General features: G+C 51.8%; 4 protein-coding genes across 4 annotated transcripts; 2 read left to right on the top strand and 2 right to left on the bottom strand.

Moving 5' to 3' along the window:
* Positions 1-1,302: 1,302 nt before the first annotated feature.
* CCMA1212_007808 (Proteasome-associated protein ECM29-like) lies at positions 1,303-6,910 on the bottom strand (the record flags this gene model as incomplete). The annotated part of the gene is made up of 3 exons (XM_073704969.1): positions 1,303-6,574; positions 6,639-6,685; positions 6,743-6,910. 3 exons carry the CDS (start codon positions 6,908-6,910, stop codon positions 1,303-1,305), a joined length of 5,487 nt encoding a protein of 1,828 aa, XP_073556600.1.
* Positions 6,911-10,630: 3,720 nt separating this feature from the next.
* On the bottom strand, positions 10,631-11,674 carry CCMA1212_007807 (uncharacterized protein; the record flags this gene model as incomplete). Its single annotated transcript, XM_073704968.1, has 4 exons — positions 10,631-10,748; positions 10,770-10,908; positions 11,022-11,081; positions 11,251-11,674. Coding segments are annotated over 4 exons (741 nt in total), but the record flags the coding sequence as incomplete, so codon positions are not given.
* A 3,847-nt stretch (positions 11,675-15,521) lies between these two features.
* Positions 15,522-17,640, top strand: CCMA1212_007806 (uncharacterized protein; the record flags this gene model as incomplete). The annotated part of the gene is made up of 5 exons (XM_073704967.1): positions 15,522-15,765; positions 15,818-15,925; positions 16,063-16,203; positions 16,609-16,875; positions 17,043-17,640. Exons 1-5 carry the CDS (start codon positions 15,533-15,535, stop codon positions 17,638-17,640), a joined length of 1,347 nt encoding a protein of 448 aa, XP_073556575.1. The 5' UTR covers positions 15,522-15,532.
* A 1,533-nt stretch (positions 17,641-19,173) lies between these two features.
* CCMA1212_007805 (uncharacterized protein) lies at positions 19,174-19,860 on the top strand (the record flags this gene model as incomplete). Its single annotated transcript, XM_073704966.1, has 1 exon — positions 19,174-19,860. One exon carries the CDS (start codon positions 19,174-19,176, stop codon positions 19,858-19,860), a length of 687 nt encoding a protein of 228 aa, XP_073556562.1.
* Between the last annotated feature and the right edge of the window lie 2,402 nt (positions 19,861-22,262).

Below are 22,262 nucleotides of genomic sequence, written 5' to 3'. Positions count from 1 at the left end.
GAGGAAGAGAAGAAGACGAAGGGGCCGAGAAAACACAGGGTTAAGCTGCTGATTACCATTGCTGCAAGGAGTCAACCCCTCTCTTTTCATTACTCCCGGGACCGAAATTCACGAAGAAGGAGGCTAACCTGTGCGATGCTGACAATCTCAACATGCGAGGATAATCTCCTCCCTCTATCTAGACAAAAGCAAAATAGAGGGACATGGTATTCATTGGGCTCCAGCTGCTAACTCCTTACTTCAGAAATGTAGCCAAGTCGACATCATCTTTCTGCCTAGTTCCCATATAACTCCTGCCAATCTACACCCTAGCAATGTGCTTCATCATCCCAGAACAGAGTAATCGTCTCTCACAAGCCCAGACTCCCCCGAGACAACTCTCCAGCACTACGGTCCATGGGGGGTGTTCCCCAACTCATAGAAAACGGAAATCGATTTTCATAATCTCTGGAGGGGAACAAAACGTTCACGAGAAACGGCAACTGGCTTCGTAGAAAGTCTTGATCACCCAACTCTGTCTCTTCTTGCAAGGCTCCCTATGACAATTCTTTGTCTTGACAAATCCCACACCAAACTATAGCCTCGATCTTCATCGACCTCGCTACAGTCGAGAAAGATGTCCAAGAAATACACAAAAACTCTTTTCCCACGCCCCATTGCATGTGATATCACAAGTGGAAATGATGTTCCTCTTCAGATTCCAGCTAGATCTCGGCCGTAAACGCATCATGTATATCTATATTTGTTCTCGCAATGCCGTCCATGGAACGGAGGACGTTCGGTCGTCGAATACGAACCCATGCATCACGAATGTAATCACCGTTCAAGGTCTCGGGTCGATTCGTTGTAGGACTGCGTAATCGTTAGAAGCGGGATACAGATTGATAGGAACAGGGAAATTGTCACTGGACGAGGTGCACGTACCTGCGTTCGGCATTCTTGCCATAGCCGGAATTGGATGTTTCGGTCAAGTTCCAAGGTGTGGGAAAAAGTTGTAAGAAGAAGAATCAAGCCCGCGGGCTGAGAAAACTACATGCAGGTCCAACCACTCTCGAACGTCATATGTAAGGAAACATCATGTCATCAAGAACACTCTTTCAGATCACAAAAGTGGACGAGCCTCATCATTCATGGGTCGTTAATACCTTTGAATCTTTGAGCTATTATATGCCATCACATCGTTGACAGCCACTCAGTATGTACCTAGTCCTCAATACATTGAAGAGAAATTCCAAAGAGATCTTGTAGCAACATTTTATAGCCAGGAGCAAGTATTTCCATACCATCCTTTCATTCCATATTTCAACCACGCGCTTCCTGTAGCTCCGCCAACACTCGCTGCCAGGCCTTTTGAACATCTGGAACTCGCTCTTCCTCCTTGGCTTTGGCCACAGCAGCCTCGAATTCGTCCAACGGCACAGTAGACTTACCAAAGACACCACTGGTGTACGCTTTGAGAGTTGCGGAAACCGCATCCGCTCTTTTGAGTCTTTGAGACTCCACGCCAACTTCGGCCTTGTCAACGTCGAGGCTGCCGAGATACGCCTGCAGGACACCGTCGTTATCCAGCGATGTCGATTCAGCCGGAGGCTCAGAGGTTGCAAGGTCTTTCATGAGGTCAATGACAGCCTCATACCAGACCTCTCGCTTGATGTAGCCGAACTTTGGGCTCGAGAGAAACGGTTCAAGAGCTTTGATGACTTGGCTCGCAACCGCATAAGCACGTCTATCCGACGAGCGGCTGTATCCGCGTGCCACTGCTTCCAGACCATTCATTGCAGTCTTGGCCACAGTGACTTCTTTCGAGTCGACATCCATCTTGTTGTCATCTTTGTGGTCTTCCAAGTATGGCGTCACAATGTCCACAATGTCCTGGAAAATGTCAAAGCTGTCCACAGCCTTCGCGAACCTCCACAAACAGCGGAAAGCATGAACACGATATTCGTCATTGTTTCGCTTCGTTTCGCGGATGACAATCTTCTTCATCTGAGCTGCAATCTCGGAGTTGTATCTCCACAAGGATTGGCCCTTTTCGATGAATTCGGGAAATGCCTCCAACAGCTTTTCCTTCCCTGGGAACGTCTTGAGAGCGAGAGCCTTCTCGAAGACGGGCCATATAGCTTTCAAATTAGCCTCTGCAATAGCCCCTGTGGCCTCACTGGCACTGGCGACATCTGAGACCATGGCGGCAACGGCAAACGCGCCGGTGTGTCGTAGGGCCCACTGGGTAGTAGCCAAGCAGCGCTCCACAAGATCGACAATCTCCGGCACGTAGCGGACGACGGTTCGATTGCTGCCAGCATGTTGATCCCAGACCTCCCGGAAGACCTTGCTCGTGTATTCATCTACATCGTGACAGCCAAGGTATGCAAATGGCAACAGGATCGTCTCCTGGGTGGTGAAGTGATCAGGAGACACTTTGGCGAGAGAGACAATGACATCTGAGACCTTCTGGCGACGGCTCTCGTCTTCGGATTGTAGGTAAAGCTTCAGCATGCGCTCCGAAAATCGTTGTTTGGCGCTGTCTGAGACGACTCTCATGATGTAGGCAGCGGCGCGAGCGTATGCTTGGCTGACTTCGTCGTTCTTGTCAAGCACCTGCTTGCCAAGTAGTTCCAAGAACTGGGTAGAAACAGACTTGATCTCGTTCGTATGACGAGTAAAGAGAGCCGTCAGAACTCTGCTGCAGCCAATCTTGGTTGGCAGGCCAATCGCGCTCTTGATCGTTTCCTCGAGTCTCGGAGCCAACTCTGTCATGACATCCTCGTCGACAAAGCGCAAAATGTTATCTATGGCTTCCGAGATGGGGGAGGCATTGACCATTCTGGATCGCAGCTTGTCAATCTGCTCGCGACTATCTTCCCCAACCTGTTGGTAGTAGTAGTTGATACGGTCAGGCTCGATGGTGCTCAGAAGACCGAGAAGCTTCGGCACCATTTCTGGAATAAACGGCTTCAGATGTTTTCCACCGTGGCGTGCAACCTTGATGATTGTGATGATTGCAAAAACCTGCACCTCTTGGACCGAGCTCTCTGCGGCTTTGTCGGACAAGAGAAAGGGAAGCGCCTCCTTCATCATGGCATTAGCCGACGCTTCATGAGTTCCCTCTTCCAGCTGCCTGGCGAGGGTATTGGACAGGCTTCTGCAGAGCCGGAAAGCAGCTTCCCTAACACTCCCCTTCACGTCGTCAAAGACCTTGACTGCCTTGGCCCAGATCTCCCGGTAGTATTTCTCGTATCGTTGAAAAGGAACGCCGCTCAGGAGCTCGGCAATGGCAGCGCAGCTGGCCTCTCGCATTCTCCATTCTCGCCCATGTATGCTCTTGAGTAGCTCCTCCATGATGGCGTCAAAGTGAATGTCCATCACCGTTTTTGGATCCTTTACCAACGCCTTCCAAATCTCGTTCATCGATCGTTGGACGTTGGTATTCGGGTCGAATCGATAGCGGTAGAGCTTTGGGTATATCTTGGGGTCGACTTCGGCATCTGAGAGGATATTAGTGAGGCCGAATCGTCCAAATGCTGATCTGGTCGACCATGTAGCTGCGTTGGCCGCCAGGGCCATGAACTTGTAGACAAGCCGCTGGTCGCCGACTTCATTCGCGAGGCTGACGATGTCTTTGTACGATGAGACTGAGCTGCCTTCGCCGGTTGGTAGTGCTCCTGGCTCGAACAGCTCTGTCTCCTCATCCACCTTGAGTTGCGTGGTCGAGCCAGTAAATGCAGCCACGAGGTCTTTCACCAGAGCCGCTCTGAGCTGCTCATCTCCACGTTCATGGACCAGGTTGAGGCCACGCGAAGCAGTCTCCTGTACAAGTTCATCTCTCGAACCCAAAAGACGCATGAAGGCGGCTTGTGCCTGTCGGAGGCGAGAGTTGACTTGGTGGATGCCTGAACAGTACTGCACAATGCAAAAAAGCCATATACCCGAAGCCTTCAGAAGCGACGGCTTGGTTGCTTTGCAGTCTTCGAAGAGTTTGTCAAGGACACTTTCGAGTAAGGAGGTCCGACATTTGCTCTGGAAGTCGCGGGTTCGATACTCAACGTCCACGATGAGCTTCGCGTAGTCCGACTCCCACCGAGCAGTGGCAACAGTGATGGCATCACCGACGGTAAACTGGACCTCGACTCTTTTATTCTCTTGTAAAGCAAACAGTTCCTTCAGGATAGTGCCGACAGGACCTTCCGACCATGAAGCTGGGGGCTCTGGAAGTTCGGAATCTGGTATGCTTGCAGCCAACATTCCGAGAGCAACGATTGCCTTCTCGTTGCCTTTCTTGGCTTTCTCAGACAGCTTTTTGATCACGTTGTCAAGAGAAGTGGCACCATCCTTGGGAGGAATGGCAAGGTTTGCCAGCCAGAGTTGGGTGAAAGCGTCGACAGCTGCGTCGAACAAGGATGGTGGAATCTTCTCTTCGACGAGAATTTGCAGCGGATACTTCCACTCCGCGACAGATGCATGGTTATAGAAGACCGATCGAGAACAGAGATACCCATAGGCGGCAAGGGCTCCTTCAGCAGCATTGAGATCCGGTCCAACAGCAGTTGTAGCCTTTTCAAACAGCGCGCCCAGGGTGGTACCAGCATTCCGCACCTCATCAACGTCCACGGCCGGATGAGCCCCCAAGATACCCAGGGCCCTCGCAGCCAAGTGCCGTATCTCACTCTTGTTGGACTTGATCAGAGGCAGCAGCTTTGTGGCGCTATTTTTGGCAAAGTGTCCAACAACAACTCTCGGTGTCAGAGATGCGACGTCGACGAACGAGCGAAGACACTCTTCTGTTATGGGAGCATCCTCGACAAAAGCGCCAAGAAGACATGCACTGAGGTAGATCTCGATGAAAGAGCTGTCGACGTATCTCAGGTAGTCTCGAATCTTTTCACGAGTCTTGATGTTGGTCTTGATTTGTGCGCTGAGTGCCTGCATCCAGTCGGGCTGAACTTTGAAGTCGTCCAACGCTGCGAGGAACATCATCTGCTTGCAGTACTGAACGACCAGAGCAAAAGCCTGAATGCTACAGGTCCTGAAGTTGTCAAAGATGTGACTGTTGGGGAGCGCCGTTGCCCCAGGACCTGGTTCAGAATCGCCAGCTGGCGCAGGATTGATGGGTTTGGTGAAGTAATGGAGAACCATCATCCGCCAATCCGGCATGACAGGAGCGATCTCGCTATGGGCAGCGTATGTCCATGGGTCCAAGCCCTTTTGTCCCTGCTCAACCACGTCGCTTCGCTCGTTGAGACGCCCGGCGACAGCCAAGAAGTTGATCCATCGAGCATAGATGTTGTTAAATGGCAGACACTCGTTGGCCCATTTGACGACCGCGTGGCGGGTGCTCCGAACAGCAGGTGGCTTTTCAGCAAGGTACATGTATTTGAGGAGCATGTTCCTCAATTCGGGATCCTCGTCTGCAATGTGCTCGGGAATGTTTGCCGTCAGACTCGACAGCGCTCCGTCAATATTGACCACGGCATCATTCGTCGTATCTTCGGACAGAGACTGGAAGAGCCAGGCGGCGAGGGCTATCCGCTCTTTGTAGGGTATATCAGCAGATCGAGCAAGCATGCCGATGGTTTCGTAGCCTCTTGAGCGAAGCTGGAGCTCGTCGTGAGTCACCTGCTGCACTGGAACTGGCCATCCTTGGGACTCGATGTAGCTCTGCATGCTCTTGATAAGATTCGGCCCGATCGAAAAGTCTTTGTTCGAAGGGCCAGCTTGAGCGACCCATGACAGAAACTGGAACAGTGCCTTGTGAAGCTTCGTCTTCTCCAAGGCGCTCGATGGCTTCAGTGGATTTGTCGAAGCTTCTTGCGAAAACTCCGGGAGGAAGTCGAGCTTCACCACATTCATGATGCTCTCTGACATGCCCGTGGCAATGGCCGACTTGGAAAGCAGCGCAAGAATCCGCGTGCGATAGGCAGCAGGAAGCCGAGCGTGCGCCTCAAAGAGCCTCTTCACCAAGCCTTCCTCTTCTAGAGAAACTGAAGTCCTCTTGATAATCTCCTCTGCAAGAGATGCTACTCTGGTATCTGGGCTGCTGGAGGCGTATAGCGCAGGAAGGAATTTTTCTTCATCGGTGAAGGCCGCGCTGGCGAGGAACGTGACGATTTTTGCTCTCAACTGGGATATGTTTTGAAAGATCTTGTCGGATCCAGGACCTTCAATAGTGAAGAATCTCGCTTCTTCGTCAGAAAGGGTCGGGTTTGATTCGGCCAGTGTCCGGCCAGGGGTAGGAGGGCGTAGACGTAAGAAGACGGAGAGCTTCTTGGCAAGATACTGCGCGTCAGCCGCATCTTCGAGACCCATGGCAGCTCTGAAGCCCTCATCTTCTTTGCTTCCGCGTGAAGGTATACGGACATCAAAGAGCAGCTGGAGGATGATGTTGAAAAAAGGTGCTGCCCTTGCTTGGCTTTCATCCTTGGAGCACCCTTTGAGCGCGATGGGGATCAAATCTCGTCTATCGTCTTCATCAAGCCGATTGAGGCTGTGTTGGATGAACGGTAAGTCCAGTTGCTTGATGATACCGGAGTCGGTGGTTTTGTATTGTGTAAGTAACGCCTTCACGGGCAGGACGACACTATCTGGTATTAGTGCATCGAGTCTACTTGCCACGTCCGACAGCAAGGGGAATGCAATTGTACCTTGGAGGCTGAATGAATGTCCGCAGTCGACCCAAGAGTTGTATGACCTATGAAAGGTTAGATAATGGGTCGCCCAAGTACAACGATATTGAGAGGGTGTTAACCTTGACTCTGACGGCAGGGTTGCTGCTCTCTGCCTTGAGAATGATCGGAGCCAAATAGCGGCCCAAGAGGTCACACAGCTTCTCTTCATCGTTTGCAACGGAAAGAATCTTGAACTCAACGCTCTCAACGAGCTGCAGCTCTCGCTGCTCTGGAGTCAATGCTGTCATGATGGCTGGAGATATCGGGAGTCGTGGCTGGGCAGGGCCAGCAGGCCAGAGGAGAAGTGCAGGCGCTCAACCAGAGAAATAAAGTCAAAGAAGTGGTACCGCGGCTCTAACAGAATGTAACAAACAAGTTTCAAGTGATGCAGAGAGAACGTGCAAAGTTGTGCGTGACGGAAGAAGGAGTGTGCAGGTGCAGAGGGAAGAGATGCGAGGAGGAGAGGTGAGAAGCTGCTCGTGAGGCTGCCACCAGTGCATCATCATCTCAGGCCAGCACCGCCTGCGTAATTGCCCATTGTCAATAATGACTAAGCAGGCAGCTTGCTGTGAATCTGACCACGTGAGAGCAGCAGTAACAAAGGTAGCAGCATCTGGCTGTTTCGAATTCTCGAGTTCTAAGAGAGAAGAGGGAAGATTTTGCTTCCATGAATGATTTTCTACTGCGGATTTCTCGACATTTCTCTATACGATGAGCTGGAAGCTGTAGTTGTCGTCGTCTAGCATGCTGCTGGATGCGCTGACACAAGCCACAGGCTGTTCCAGGGTTGCTCTTAGATCTGTCCGATCTCCCGAGCCAATCCTGTCGAGTTAGTGGCGTGCGGAGAAGTACCTCCATCAAGGCGAGCAGCCCCAGGTACGACCAGCTGAAAGGGCATCATTGGATGCTTTCTGAAGAAAGAAGAGCACAGCAGAGTGTGCTAGTAACGTCTTACTGAGTTGGTTGATTGACTGCCCCTGTTCTGCTCTTGTCCTTAACCACGCCCGCTACTGAGCTTCCCGCCCTGACATGACGGGATACGCAATGCCTAAGGTACTAAATGGTAGCCAAGTCTCGAACAGACGAAGCAGGCCGAATCACTACAAACCACGGAATACAACAAAGTCCTTGTATCTCACAAAAATCAAAGGTTAGTTGGCAAGGTCTGCATCAATTCTTTCTCTAGGAGACGTGTGACATTCTGCGTCATTTGGGCCGCAACGAAATGTTTCCTCAACCGCATAGCAATAAAACCCTCAGATGCTACCTACTATTACTGGTTGCGTCGAGCTCCGATTCGGCGGCCCAAGTCGGCGTCTTGTCGAGCCCCCCGGTTCCGACATGAGGACGGAAGAATCGGGGAGCTAAAGTCGAACGGAAAAGAAGCGCGGCGGTTTAGTGCGGCGGCGTCGTCAACCGCCAGATTCGGAGGCGAGCCTTTCCTTTCGCCTTTGCTTTCTTCGTCTCTAGAGCATCCTCGGTCAGCTTTGGAATCTATGTAGTGTTGTACTGTAGTTCTCGAGCGGGAGTCGAGCTTATTGGTACTTGTTCGTTCGGCGAGCAAACCGCAATAGACTCTATCATCTGCATTTTGTTCAAACGGACCGGCACACGGTAAGCTGATGGAAAAACCTGCGTGCGTAGGGCAGGAGGCCGAGGTCATTGGATGCCGAGACCCACGATAGTCGCCAGTTACGCAAGTGATGACCCAATGACATTTGGTTTCTCCCGTACGACCCACGAGCGGGCGAGGTTCGTTCACGATGAGGTGGTGTGTATGAAAAGCTTTTGCCAAACTAACAGTACATTAGGTCGTGAGCCCCGTAGGATAACGACACGCCTCACCGTTCCTCGTTCGTTGGAAAATTTCGAAAGGAACAAGGTAAGAAAGCGCTGCCGTTGCGAACCTTGCCGCCTGGGGTTCACGCTAGGCCTGGTGGCTGCCCTTGTCTCCGTCCTTGTCGAGGGCTGGTTTATGCTCGTGAGGAGAAGCTCATGGTGAGCTCATGGCCGAAGACCATGTCATTGCTCCCCGTTGAGAACCGCGGCCGCAAACCAGAAGAGCGGTGACTTGAAATATGTCCGGAGCTGACGAGGGTGTGGTCTTTCAGCTGGATATGGGCGAGAGGATGGCAGGGATGCGGGAGGAAGATCCATGCGACCAAAAAACGAAGCTGCAAATCCTGCTGACAATGCGAATAAGCCAGCCCCAGGTGCTGCGGGCCATACATACTGGCACGAGGTGCAGTAAGCTTTGGGTTCGACGCATGTTATATATCCGGTTTCTGTGATTTCCATGTCCCTTTTCATCAGCATTGTTCCAGGCGTAGAATATGAATAACCATTGCATTAGGCTATGCAATCTTGCCCGTACACAATGATCCCGTCAGCAAGCCTGGACAGTATCATGTATCGCCTACAGTAGACGGATCGAATAGGCCCTGGTCGACAGGGGGGAGCAGGAAGTGTTTGAAGCTCTCCCGCATTGTTGCAAGCTGACTGGCTGAAGCTGTGCCCTCCTGGCGGGAGCAACCTGGTCCTTTTACGAGGTAGCACTCTGCAATGATACTACGCACCTCCAAACCGCTGCAGGACACGGGCGAGCTCCCATGTCCAACGCGCACCAACGCAACACCTGTCTCACAAGGTTAACCCATCCAGATACTTGGAAACGTCCCCCATTGGGGGCCTTGGGCAGTGGGTGTTGTGCAGGAGCGCCACTCCTCGATTCAAGCTCCCCCAACCAAAGTCCACCGCAGCCCTTGCCTGCCTCGAGAACGACAAGGGAGGGGGTGGTCCTCTGTTGCCCTTTGGCGTGGTGAAGCGGCCGGGGGCGAGGAGGGGTAGAAGTGGTGCCCTGTACGATCGTGACGGGTTAGAAACGAGATCCATAGGCGGGATGCACAGGCTGAATACCACATGGCCGATTGGACAGACCTGGAGCTGCTTTCTGAAGCTCAGGTCTAGATCACGGCGTGGGCAGAGGGACGAGGCTGTGGGAGTGGTTGACTTGGAGGAGGCTCGATCAGAAGAGCAGATGAGAGCTCTTGTGTCTAGTTTCTCGTCCCCCTGTATCGAGCAGCATGTTCTGTCGTGCTTTTTTTTGCGTTCTCCCTTGTCGACTTTCCACGCATGATCATGCAGGGGTTGGCCGATAGGACGAGATGCTCCCCGTTGAGACACAGCAAAGACACGAGCATGGCGATCAGCAAGAGGCCGCATTTGTCGCCATTTGCGACGGGAGTCTCAGCTCCGACGAGGAGATCCCACGGACCGCGCAATCTACCAATTCTATACCGACCGGGATGCGTCATTCATTTCTGCCAGGGCCCGATGCAATAACGGGAACCGCCGTAGTTCGTTTTCGTCTCGTTGTGCGCGGAGATGCGATCCGAGTGTCGCGATACGCTGCCGCCTGTTGGCTGTGCGTCGATTCGTCGTGGTATAGCATTGCTGGGGCCATCGGGAACAACAATAGGATTGTTTCTTCGATTTCGATGATGCGGTGCTTCGGACTTTGTATCGGTTCTATGATGGCTGGGAGATGTCGAAGGAAACCTTGCTCTTTTTCTTTCTTCTCTCTTTGAAGCTCATGCTTCCACGACGATCGGTACGTACCGCAAACTGGAGGTGGTGGGTTTGGCATCGCCTTAAACCTCCAATGGCTGCAGCCATCAGTGACCAGGAACAGCGACAACTGCATAATTGGAATAAAGCAGTCAAGTCGAGACATCGACGACTAATTTGCCTTCAATATGGTGTTGGCATACCTGTAACCCTTGCAACCCTGCCTCGTAGAGAAGAGTCATTTACGGAGTATTACACCCGAGTTGACGCTCATCTACGTGCAACAGCTGATTCACACCAATTTACTGTACACAGAGCCTGCAATATTGGCTGCTGTCGAAGGTCAGTCCAAAACCTCGTGGCTGGGGTTTCGCCTGAGAGATAAAGTGTCCTGCGGTGTTTCACTCCTTGATAAGATTATGCTGAGACAGAGAGACTGCTTCCCAGCAATGAGAGATGGCAGCCTGAGACATCTGCAAGATGGGCACGTTAAACCCCAACCGTGTCTCGCACAGAGATCTCGGGATCGATTAAGCTCACATCGTGCCTTTTCCTAGGTAGGCAGCAGCAGCACCGATTTCCGAGAGCCTCTTCTGTCTGGTGTAGTTCGTACAGTACAAGTAGTCGTCTGGTTCTACCGTCCATACGGTGGTCGTAAAGGCTTCATCATCTCTGCTGCCTTGAGATCACCGCGGGTAGGTACAGTACCAATTCGAAAAAGAAACAACAACCGCCTCCCCACCTGTGACCTGCATAATCGGATCCAGCCAAGGCTCTTTGCCGGTTCCGTACCAATGACAAGCTCCTCCTCCTTGTCCTGGATCTTCCCCTTCTTTCGGCTTCCAAAGGTTGCTACGCAAAGATGCAGGTCCACCAGCAAGTGCCTTTGTCATGCAGCCAGTCAGAGCCGCAAACGGGCATCTGCCAGCGGAGAAGGTCCTTTGAAAGCGAGTGCGCCATCCAAATCGCCACATGGAAACGGCGCACTAGGGACAAGGACGAACCTCTGAATGGAGCCGACGTTGGGCGACTAGTGACACGCCGTCGGACAGTCCGCTGGAAACTTTGAAGCTTCTGAGCGTTTGGCCCGCCAATTGCGGAGGGGAACTGTCAGGGCACGGCTTTCTGGGAAAGCAACAGACAGGCAAATGGCACGGTATGGGGACAGTGTGGCTCCCAGACATCGCGGCTGTTGCTTCCACAGGGCAAGGCTTTGATGTTGCTGTTTCCGGCGTGGGCGGAGATGCTTTCTTTGCTTTGACACTGAGAGGGAGACGGTAGATGCTCCGTGATTGATGAACGGTGCCAGATGCCGCATGTTCCGCGGCCAGGCGGTGGAAATGGCTGTACTCGACAAGTACCCTTTTGCCCTGCTGCAGTTGTGTGAAAAACGTGCCCAGAAGTTCCGAGGTTGAATAGATGCAAGGCTCTCTGAAGCTTCTTGAAGCTATCAGCGGGAATACGAAAGGGAGAAATGCTGTTCAACAGGGATGGCCTTGCGCAGCTTGACGCTTTGGAAGGACTGACAAGGTTTACTTTCTCGTAAGGTACCAACGAAAGGCAGAATACAGTACCCTTACCTTTCGTTGTTGCGTAGCACCTAACATGATCTGTAGCACGAGATCACAGTGCTCCGTCGTGTGCATGGTAAGGAATACTCGAGTGGTACCTCGGAGCCACTGCTCAGCTCGGAGATGCGCCACCAACAGACTCCAATGGCAGCGGATGCCTTGTGAGCCCACCATTGCTGAGAAGTGCTTCTTGAACCACGATCGTTGGACCAGTTGGATTTCTCCAAGCCAGTCTGGCATGAGCGTGGCGCTTCTTTCTTCGTACACGCCCAGAAACAAGAAGCAAACCACTCGAAGCAACGATGGCGTTCGCATACAGACAGACAATCTGGCATAAGGCACACAGAGAGTTTTGCTGGAGGGACAGTGTAGGGGCTGTCGACGTCCGCTGAGAACGGCAGCAGGGCGGCAGAGGAAGGATAAGAACGATATTACACGGGCTGACTCCCAGGATTTCTTTTCTTCTCTTCTCCTTCTTTCTTCCACAGCGTTAAATAATCCGATCTTTCCGTTTTGCCGTCGTCTGCGAAGTACACAGGAATTAACTGATTGATTGATTGGTTGTGTCTCGCTCTCCGTCATCTTTGCGGCGCCCCCCTGTATAGATCTTGACTCCTCCCGGGATCTGCTTCTCCAGCATTGCTGCAGAGTACATCTTTTTATCCCTTCTCCGGTTCCCACGCAAGTATACCATCATTACTTGCTCCTGGTCGACGTCTTTGCCTCTGTTCTGGTTGCTGTCCGAATCGAAAAGCAAGATTCCGATCCGCAGCAGCAAAGCTTGCTTCCGTCAGCAGCAGCAGTTCGTCTGGTGTGGCCCAGCCCTCCCCCTCCGCTCCTCACACAGCTTCACGCAGGCCTGCTCGTGTGGGTGGAATTCTCTCAAGCTGTGGGTTCGTTTCAGCGCCCTTTGAAAGCCACTTGGCCAACCAACGGGCCTCGAGATCGAGCAGCAGATCGCTCAGAGAGTGAGAGAACGCCCACCTCGACGGTCTCACACGCAATAGGCCCACGCCCCCCCCCTGGCGCAAATCCTGGTCGTCTATTCGACCCAGCCCTCGCCTAACCAATCCCCGCGCGACCCGGTCCAGGCTGTGCAGACTCGAACTGTGTGAGCAAGAGCAAGAGAAGTGTGGTCCACTAAGACAAGTCCAACAGAGAGGGCCAGTCCGGTAGCAGCAAAGCACCACCAGCTTGTGGACAAGGGAGGAAAAAAGAAAAAAAAAAAAAAAAAAAAAAAAAAAAAAAAAAAAAAAAAAAAAAAAAAAAAAAAAAAAAAAAAAAAAAAAAAAAAAAAAAAAAAACTCTCGCCCGCTCTGCCGCACGGCGTCCCGAGACTGACTCTTCTCTTTCATCACACATTTCTTCCTCTTCCATCTCTTCTTTTTTCTCGTCACGGCTGCTACGGTTCTTCCCTTGCGCGTGTTTCGGACTATCGGCTCTGAGAGTTAAACGGTTGTTTTTGCCGGCGCCTAAAAGTAAGTTGAATGTCTTTTTCTCTGCCTTGCCCGTTGTTTGCCATGGATGAGTCGGTTTTTGGGTGGTTTTTATTTTCCGTTCGTGTGAATTTTTTTCCCCTCTTGTCCGTGCCCCAGATCTGGGTAGTGGGAGGTCTGCGCGCGAGCAAACGGACGACGCAAAATTCGAATTGGACGGCAGCACTGCTGCTGCAACGACGACTATCGCCATTCTCGACAAGGACCACGACCGAAGCAGATGGTCTCTAGCAATGCGCCCTCAGTAGCCGGCTGCTGGGCTTTCCAATCGATCGATCAACCAGCGTGTGCGCCCTCAGTCCCTCGTGCCACATGCGGCGAAAAAAAGTTTTGCGGCATCGTATCTCCGGGTTGCGCCGTCGCCATCTGGTTGCCTCTCGAGGTCTCAACAGCCCTGCCGCGATCCAGATTCTCTCCGGCTGGCGTCCGTCGACTCTCTTGCAAACAATCTTTCCATCACTGCCTTCGGAGTGCCTCTGCTTTGCAAGAGCACTTCGGCCGTCGTTGGCGGGGATGAGGCTCGATCTCAATCCGATTTGCACCCCCACTTCGCCGACCCATGGCCATGTGAGAGAGAACCCAGAGATGCATTCCGACATGACGTTGGTCGTCGATACGAGAAGAGTTGTTGAAAATCATAGTCGAGTTGGTGGGCGATGCGGTTGTTGCGGAGGCCGAGGCCGGCCTTGCCCACGTTGAATTCGCTGCGAGATATGGCTGGGTTCTGGGTGGTGCTGGATCGAGATATATGGCTGCTCGTGCCCCGGACAGCTGCATCGCAACCTGTTGCCCAACGATGACCATTGGCATATCCGTCTTCCTTTCATCTCGGGCTGTGGAAACACGAAGCACTAGTTGGCATTGCAAAAGTGGTCGCAAACCGTATCCATGACAAACGGGGTGTTCTGGCCCTGGAGGACTTGCATGCGATTGGCGCGTTCCCCGTTTGTCACCATCAAATTCACCTCCTTACGGGACGTTATACCTCCCCGGCGAAGCGTCTTGTCAGAGAAATCGGAGACTTCTTCTCGGAGGTGCAAATTCATGACGGACTGCTGCTTGCAGTGTCTGAGCTATATATCTTCGGAGAGGACGATCATCTACGGATCTACGAGCATTCAACCAACCACGGCGGACATATGGCACATCCGGACAGGGGAGTCGGCACGACGGGAGACGTTCGGCAGGGCGGCTCCCGATCACCTTACCGCTGCTTCAAAAGTGCCTATGGAGGAAACAATAGAGCAGGGAACACTGATTTTGCGAGAATGTTCCGCTATTTCCACCCAGGCATCTACTCAGGGCATTTGACGCATCACGGGGCATGGGGCGCTGTTTCTAAACCACTCTTCACATCACATCCATGGCATTGGGCAGCTGATATCTGCGGCCATCGAATGCTAACGGCCATTCCCTAGGTTCTTCCTGATTTCGAGAGCGTTCCAACTGTTTTACCACACTCCTTTAGGATTTCCGGTAGAACATACGATCGGTCGACGAATCATCTTTCGGCTTCATCTTACAGAAAGTCGTTATCCGTCCACTCATCGCATCTGTCCACGTCTCGAACGCAGCATAACGGCGTCCTGAGAACATCTCACCTTCCATTTCCTATCTTCGGAGCCTATCCCCTGCTCGATCTTCACTTTCGATTCGAACGTTTCATCACCATTTCGATTCTCACTCGGTTGGTCCCTCATCCTGATTCATGCTGTCCCCTCGGCGGCTGAGTGCTAATTGACCGCGTTCGCGCATAGTCTTTGAGCATATTTGCCAAGGAACAACATTTCTGATAGCCTGTACAATAATCAGACTTTGAAGCAGTTTCGTTTTCAGAAGCATTTCGCCACTTGGTACGTATAAAGGCCCCTCTTCGTTTTCCTAGCATAAGCCGAGTGCATCGTCTCCTGTAGCTCGTTGGGAAGTCTTGGACAAATCCTCTTCTTCGAGCCAAGCGGCTCATCTTGAGGATGATCCGGCCATCCAGTTTGATTGGATTCGACTGCAATGCCCTGGCTTGGATTATCATCAGTCTCCTCGAGGCTACCTTATGTTGCCATTTCCAGCTGAGGAACACCTTCGAGTGGCTCCTGCCTCTGGATGGCAGTTTCCTGTTTCTGTCGCACCATGCCCTCCCTCTTCGCACAACAAAGGCCCTGAAAAAATAATTCCAGCTGCTTCATCATCCATATTTCTGTATGCACATGTCATTTCCGCAGTTACAGCATTTCTTCACATGGAGCACCAGAGTTCAGAGATGGAATTATTCTTCTCGGATCCAGAAGAAGCCTCTCAGCTGACTCCGCGACCATTGCATCTTCTAAACTCTCCCTTCCCCGGCACAGGCACTAACCGAATCACCGGCAATAGTACAATGTCTTACCAAAACGGAACCCCCCCTGCCACCGACATGTCGGTTGTGCCGCCTCCCGCTGGTCCTACTCAGGATCAAGCCAAGACCACCCTTTGGTAAGAGTCTAGAATATCCGATGCATCGCTCGAGAGCTAACGCCAGGGTTAGGATGGGCGAGCTCGAGCCATGGATGGACGAGAACTTCATCAAGGGCGTTTTCCTTTCTGCCGCTGGAGAGACGGTCAACGTCAAGGTCATCCGTGACAAGAACTCTGGGTGAGTGTGTTCCAAGTCCAACCAAAGTCAACTTGCAGTCGAGAAGACGTGTGTTGTGGAAGAGTCACAACAAGTTCTCCTTCGCTGTATCAGTGTGCATGCAAGAACGACTAGCTGACACCGCTTCCCTCCCTCAGCAATGCCGGCTACTGCTTCGTTGAGTTCGCTACTCCTGACGCTGCCACCAAGGCTCTCGGCCTCAACGGAACGCCTGTGCCCAACAGCTCGCGCCAGTTTAAGCTTAACTGGGCTTCTGGCGGCGGCCTGGTCGATCGACGGTACGTGTGACATCTCTGGCTTTTAAAGTTCAGCCTTGTTCAGCCTTGACCTCTCTTTTTTTTTCCTCGCTCACGCTGCATCGGTACCTTGTGTGTACCCGTGCGGTACCTCTGACCGCTGCCGTTCTCTTTCTTGTACCTGCCTGGTACTAGCTCAGAGTTGCAGCAGTGACACTCGCGCCTCGGATTTACTTTCTTCACCTTTCAGCCACTCCATTGCCATCTCCTCCTTCTGCCTTGCCCTGTCACTTCTTTTCTTTCTCTGCAGTCTCCCTCGCTTCGTCCTCCCCGATCGTTCTCTCCCGTCACCACGCAGTTGCCTCTGCCTTTCTTCCTTCTGCGTTTTGAGAAATCTCAGCCGTCAGCGCCTGCTCCGTACTTGGTTCTAATGTCTGCCACCGATAGAGACGATCGCGGCCCCGAGTACAGCATCTTCGTTGGCGATCTCGGTCCCGAGGTCAACGAATATGTTCTGGTCTCTCTCTTCCAGGCCCGCTTCCCCTCGTGCAAGTCGGCTAAGATCATGACCGATGCCATGTCCGGCCAGAGCCGCGGCTACGGATTTGTGCGCTTCTCTGACGAGAACGACCAGCAGCGCGCTCTTGTCGAGATGCAGGGAGTCTACTGCGGCAATCGTCCTATGAGGATCTCGACTGCCACTCCCAAGAACCGGTAAGTAGCGCCCCTCGAGCCCTTCGTGCTACCTGAGCTTGCCCTGTCCTCTACTTGACAACTCTCCCATCCGCACATACACACCCTCTCCGTGCTCCTCCCATCTGCTCTCCCTACTCAACCGAAACGACTTGACCTGCCTCTGACATGACTCTTCTCTATTACAGTGGAAACCACGGCTTCGGTCACGGACACCAGGGCGGCCCCATGATGGGTGGTGGCATGCCTCAGCAGCAGATGTGGGGAGGAGTGCAAGCGTTCCCCTACGGCGGCGGCGGCGGCGCTGCTGCTGGCGGTAACTTCAACCCTGCCACCCAGATGAACCAGTTCACGGATCCCAACAACACCACAGTTTTCGTGGGTGGCCTCTCTGGATATGTGACGGAGGACGAGCTCCGATCTTTCTTTCAGGGATTCGGCGAGATCACCTACGTCAAGATCCCCCCCGGAAAGGGCTGCGGCTTCGTCCAGTTTGTCCACCGCCACGCTGCCGAGATGGCCATCAACCAGATGCAGGGCTACCCCATTGGCAACTCCAGGGTCCGTCTCAGCTGGGGTAGATCTCAGAACAACTCGGGCGTTGGAACTCCTTACCGCCCTGCTCCTCCTCCGCCTCACTACATGGGCATGCCTGGTCCCGCTCACGGCCCTGGCCCCAACCCATACGGCGGCCCCCACCACTTTGGCGGTCCTGCTCCGGGTCCCCAGGGTCCTTCAGGGCCTCCTGGTCCCGCTGTTCCCCCTCAGGTAGGAAATGACTATTGATACTCCCCCGACAGAGCTGTGACAGACAGCAAGCAGACGACGGAGCGGCTGACCGGTGCTATTCCTTAGTAAAGTTTGAAGAGACATCTGGCCATTATTAAGGCGGCTGGTCTCTGACCAGCCTCTGGGAACTGGACAAGGTTTTGTCGACTCTCATTTGATGCTCTCCTTTCTTATTATACACAGCCAATTGATGGGCTGACCTGGGGCAACATTGGGGCGTTGGACTGATTTGCGTCGTTCGGGCACGTCGTCTTTTGTCATTTTTTCTCACGCTGAAATTACTGCTCTTCCGCTTTGACACGACACTATGCACCCCCCCATTTTCTTGAGTCTCAAAATCACGACCGGCGTTGGAGATTTCAGTTCTCTGGGGAACTGTCACCAGTCAAATTTGATTACGTGCTTGATTTTATGATTCCCCTAAGCAAATGGATGCCGTGCTTTTGCGTGTGATTTCTTTTTTTGTTGTGACTGTCTTCATTAAAGCTGTAATTTCTTCAAGCTCTCATCGTTCCCTTCCCACCCTCTCTTTCCTTTACTTTCTTCCCTATACGTTGCCTCCTACCAAAAGCCTTTTCGCTCACGAGTTACTCATCTCTGTCCCTGCCTTTTTTTTTTTTTTTTTTTTTCTCGAGATGCCTTCTTAGTATGTTCAACCATGTCTCCAGTCTTGTAAATGTCACATTCAAGTTCTCTCCAGCAATTGAAAGCCTTCTTTCTACATCAAAAGTGCAGCAAATGCCTCGTTGATTGAAAGCTTTTTTTCGTTTTTTATCATTTGGCCTCCTGTGCTTCAGCCGCTCGTTCTGGACCGTTTTCGTCCCCAGGCACAGTCTTTGGCAAAGCCCAGTCTTTAGACATACCAGCAAGTATCAGTCGTGACGGTTTTCAGCGACCTAGATTGTGTTGTCTAGTACGATTTTTAGTATGGAATCTGCAATGCTGGCTTATTCAAAGGGACCTGGAAGCAAATTGGGTGTTTCCATTAGCAATATATCTGATCTCACGATCAATATTTTTAACTAGTTAGACGGACTTGTGCTTTGTGGGAGCTGATGGCTCCTGTCTGTGTAGTGTCTCGTAGAAGATGGTGCCAAGTGCTGAACTGGCTTGGACTAGTTGTCTGTATACTTAGTGAAACGGAGGGTAGTGCCCGATAATAGAGAAGCAGAATGCTGAATCTGGTACATTTGGCCGACTTGGGGCGTGCTCTGCTGTTGTGAGGTGCTACGTTGACTACTTGCCGTTCTTTAGGTGGCCGCCGTGCATATCTAGATGCTGGCGACAAGGGGGGAAGAGGGGGGCGGGATTAATGCTTGTTCGGCGAGGAGTCATCGGCTGTCCCACTTGGGTCTGTTAATCCTTGAACAACCTTGTGCAATATTAGCTAGATAACTTGACATATATAGAACACCATATATATATATATATATAGGTAGCTCGCTAATAGCGTTTTGCGGTCTCAATACCTGGACTGGAAGCCTCGACAAAGCGTCTTCAAGTCTATGAAAAGAAGCAGATAACCAAGCCATGTCTTCCAATCCAAACATTCGTGTCGAAACTGCCCGGGAAGAAGACATGCCGCGATGCATGGAACTCGTCCTAGATGCCTTTGGCCCCTTTCCCAACTTTGATCTCATCGGGGGTCCAAACACCGAAGAGAACCGCAAGCTGAATGCGGAGCGCCATCTGCGTGGTTACAGGGAGCATCTCGAAAAGTACCCTTCCGTGTCCCCGGGGATAAAGTGCGTGTACACGGATCCTGAGACGGGAGAGGAGAAGATCATTGGCTTTGCGGAGTGGTTCGTTTGGGATAGGGAGAGGACTGAGGAGGAGTACATGGTGGAGAATTACATTTTGCGGCTGGAATGGATTGAGGATGAGACGGAAAGGAAGAAGTGTCTGGATGCGATGGAGCCGGAGATTGCGCTGCGGAGGAGGATTATGAAGGGGAGGCCTTTTGCGCTGTTGTGTTATATGTGTGTTGATCGGGCGTATAGGAGACGGGGGGCGGCGACGGCGTGTGTGAGGTTGGGGATGGAGAGGTGTGCTGAGTTGGGGATCCCGGGGTATCTTGAGGCGAGCGAGGAGGGGATGAAGACGTATGAGACGCTGGGGTGGGAGGTGTATGAGGGAGGCGGGGAGGGGGAGGAGGAGGGTGGGAAGATTGTGTTTCCGCCGATGGTTTGGTGGCCTGCTAATGCTGAGAGGTGGTGAAGTGGGAGGGATTTGGAAGGAGGTTTGGTAATGATATGGTATGTGTTCTTTCGGCTCGTATTGATGTGGTCGGCATTCGGGCGGTATTTGGACATTAATTTGGTAGGATCGATCGGTTCGCTGGATGTTGGAGATTTTGGTTCCGGATCGTTGCTGTGTAATGTTGGTGATTAGCGGTTTGTTTATAGGAGAGACGCAATGATGTTAAGGGAGATTGAAGCAGGAGAGAAGCTAGAGAAAAGTGATTGATAATGTGAAAGGATTCGCATATGGCATGTTATTATATCCGTCCGGCTCGAATCGGTGTAATCGAGGCTCTGCCAATAGATGGATCTTCTGCAGTATGATCGATCGCTTTTGGCGGAAGTTGGGGGCCGCAGTCTGTTGTTATCATGACTGGATGAAGGCTGACCTGTCCAAGACAGAGAGGTCGTAATGTTAGAAGGCTGGAATCGAGAGGACGCTTGTCAAGTGATTCAGGCTGTGGAAGGTTTCGTACGTGGAATGTTAAGCATCGTTCTGTTCGCGATCCGTGTGGGCGAGATTATAAGGGTAGATGTATCTTGTAAAGGAGCATCGAATCGTTTCGGATGGAGGAGGGCTTCGGTCATCGCCCGGTAGGCAATAATAAGTGACTTCTCTGAAAGAAAAATACTGTTAATAGTGTTCTCAAAAGAAGGGGGGGGGTAAGAAGATATATTTGTCATAGCAGGACATCATTTCCCAGAGTTTCTCGGTAGGGAAGACTTTGGTAATAACCCTGTAAGCGAGGGCCAACGATAGCTTCACCACTTTTTTCCTGTTCTTCTCTGTCTCCTTCTATGTAGTACTTCTCTTGTCGTGCTGAGTATTGACTTGGCTCGAAAGAGATTGATACATGCTTCATTTCGCTGCTGAGGGCAATGTATCTCCTGCGGTGGTTGGGCTTCTAGCTATGCTTGGTATGAGCTATCTTCGACGGAAAGGCGAAGGTGGACTGGGGTTCGATTATGTATGGGATATTGCTAGACTGTGGTCTGCTAGAGTAAGCTCGTTAGCACCCTTGCCATCAAAGTCTCACAGAGAAGCTCAAGAGTGGTTCACGGGATCAGGGTTAGGGTGACGCCTCTGGTGGACAGTGAATCTTCTTGTCCTTCCTTGTAAGGGCCTCCTCCGCAGGAGTACAGGACAGAGGGAAAGGGGCAGAAGCAGTAGCAATGGAATAAGTAGAACATGAAGGAAGATGGGAAGAAAAGATAGTGGCGATAGTGTAGAAGAAGAGTTGGTCGATATTGGCAGTACTGGCGGCTATGTCGTTTGACTTGTAACCCCAGAGACTCCAAGTCGTTCAAAGGGTCGAAAGGAGAGAAAGAAAGTATGAGAAACCCAGCTTGGAATTTGCAATGTTGGAGGCTCTGCTTGCCAAGATGAATTGATGCGACTTTGATGTTGCGATATACCCCCTTATGGATAATAGGAGACGCAATCTCTTCATCCCTCGATCAAGTGTCGATGCCCTATACTCGATATCAGTACTGGAGAACCAGCGTACTGAGAGCGAAGGATTGCCGTAAGCGAGGTCAAGAGCACCATCGCCGAGAGCAGACAGCCACCCAAATATTCCAAGTATGTGTGACGAGTATGTCGATAAAAACTCATACATATGCTTTTGAGGTCGCTCAGATCGTAAGTCTTTCGACTCTCGGTTCAATCGGATAGAGTTTCGGTAGGTATGATCTTCAACCGTTTCGTGCTTGGAGGTGAGGAAAACTTGAGCTCAGCACCCCCATTCTTCGTATCGGTTTCCGCCGTCTATTTGGAAGCCTCGGTGTTTCGGGAAACTGTCGATTCGCCGGGTTTCAGCTATTGAAAAGAGAGAGGCGCCAGAGTGCTGAGGGGACTGGGAATACAGTTCTCCAGGAGAGACTCGCCTTTGCATGGTTGAACTTCCTTGTCCCTACCCCTTTGTAGATCGAAGCAAAGAACAGTACTACCCACAGTACTACCCATGAAGAAGGCTTTTTCAATGAGTAGCTAACAATCAGGTTGAATGTTCGCGAAAAAAAGGTGTAGAACTTTGCGAAAGCGGTCGTAGAGAGGGAAAAACTAGGCTGGTGAGCAAGGCTGGTCGATCTGGTTGCCTAAACAAGTAGTCGCCCGAGAGTATTTGTCGTCCTCCTTATTCATCGGCCGAGAAAAGCCAGGAGAAGGGGTATTTGGAGGTGAATTCTCGCGTAGTAGCTCTCGACGGCTGTGAAAGATTGATGTTTGGAGAGCTTTGCTAGAGTGGAGAAGAGGGGCCTGCCCAGACGTTTGCGTTTCGAACTGGGAGCTCAAAAGCATGGATATCGCTATGCTTGCATAATGTGGTGGCTTTGTAGGCTGTTAAATTAGAGCGTACAGGAGGGAAAACGGCCAGAGAT

This window comes from Trichoderma ghanense, assembly GCF_004382785.1.
Source record: "Trichoderma ghanense strain CCMA-1212 chromosome Unknown scaffold_10, whole genome shotgun sequence".
Classification (NCBI taxonomy): Eukaryota; Fungi; Ascomycota; class Sordariomycetes; order Hypocreales; family Hypocreaceae; genus Trichoderma; species Trichoderma ghanense.
This window is presented reverse-complemented; position numbering and strand designations above follow the sequence as displayed.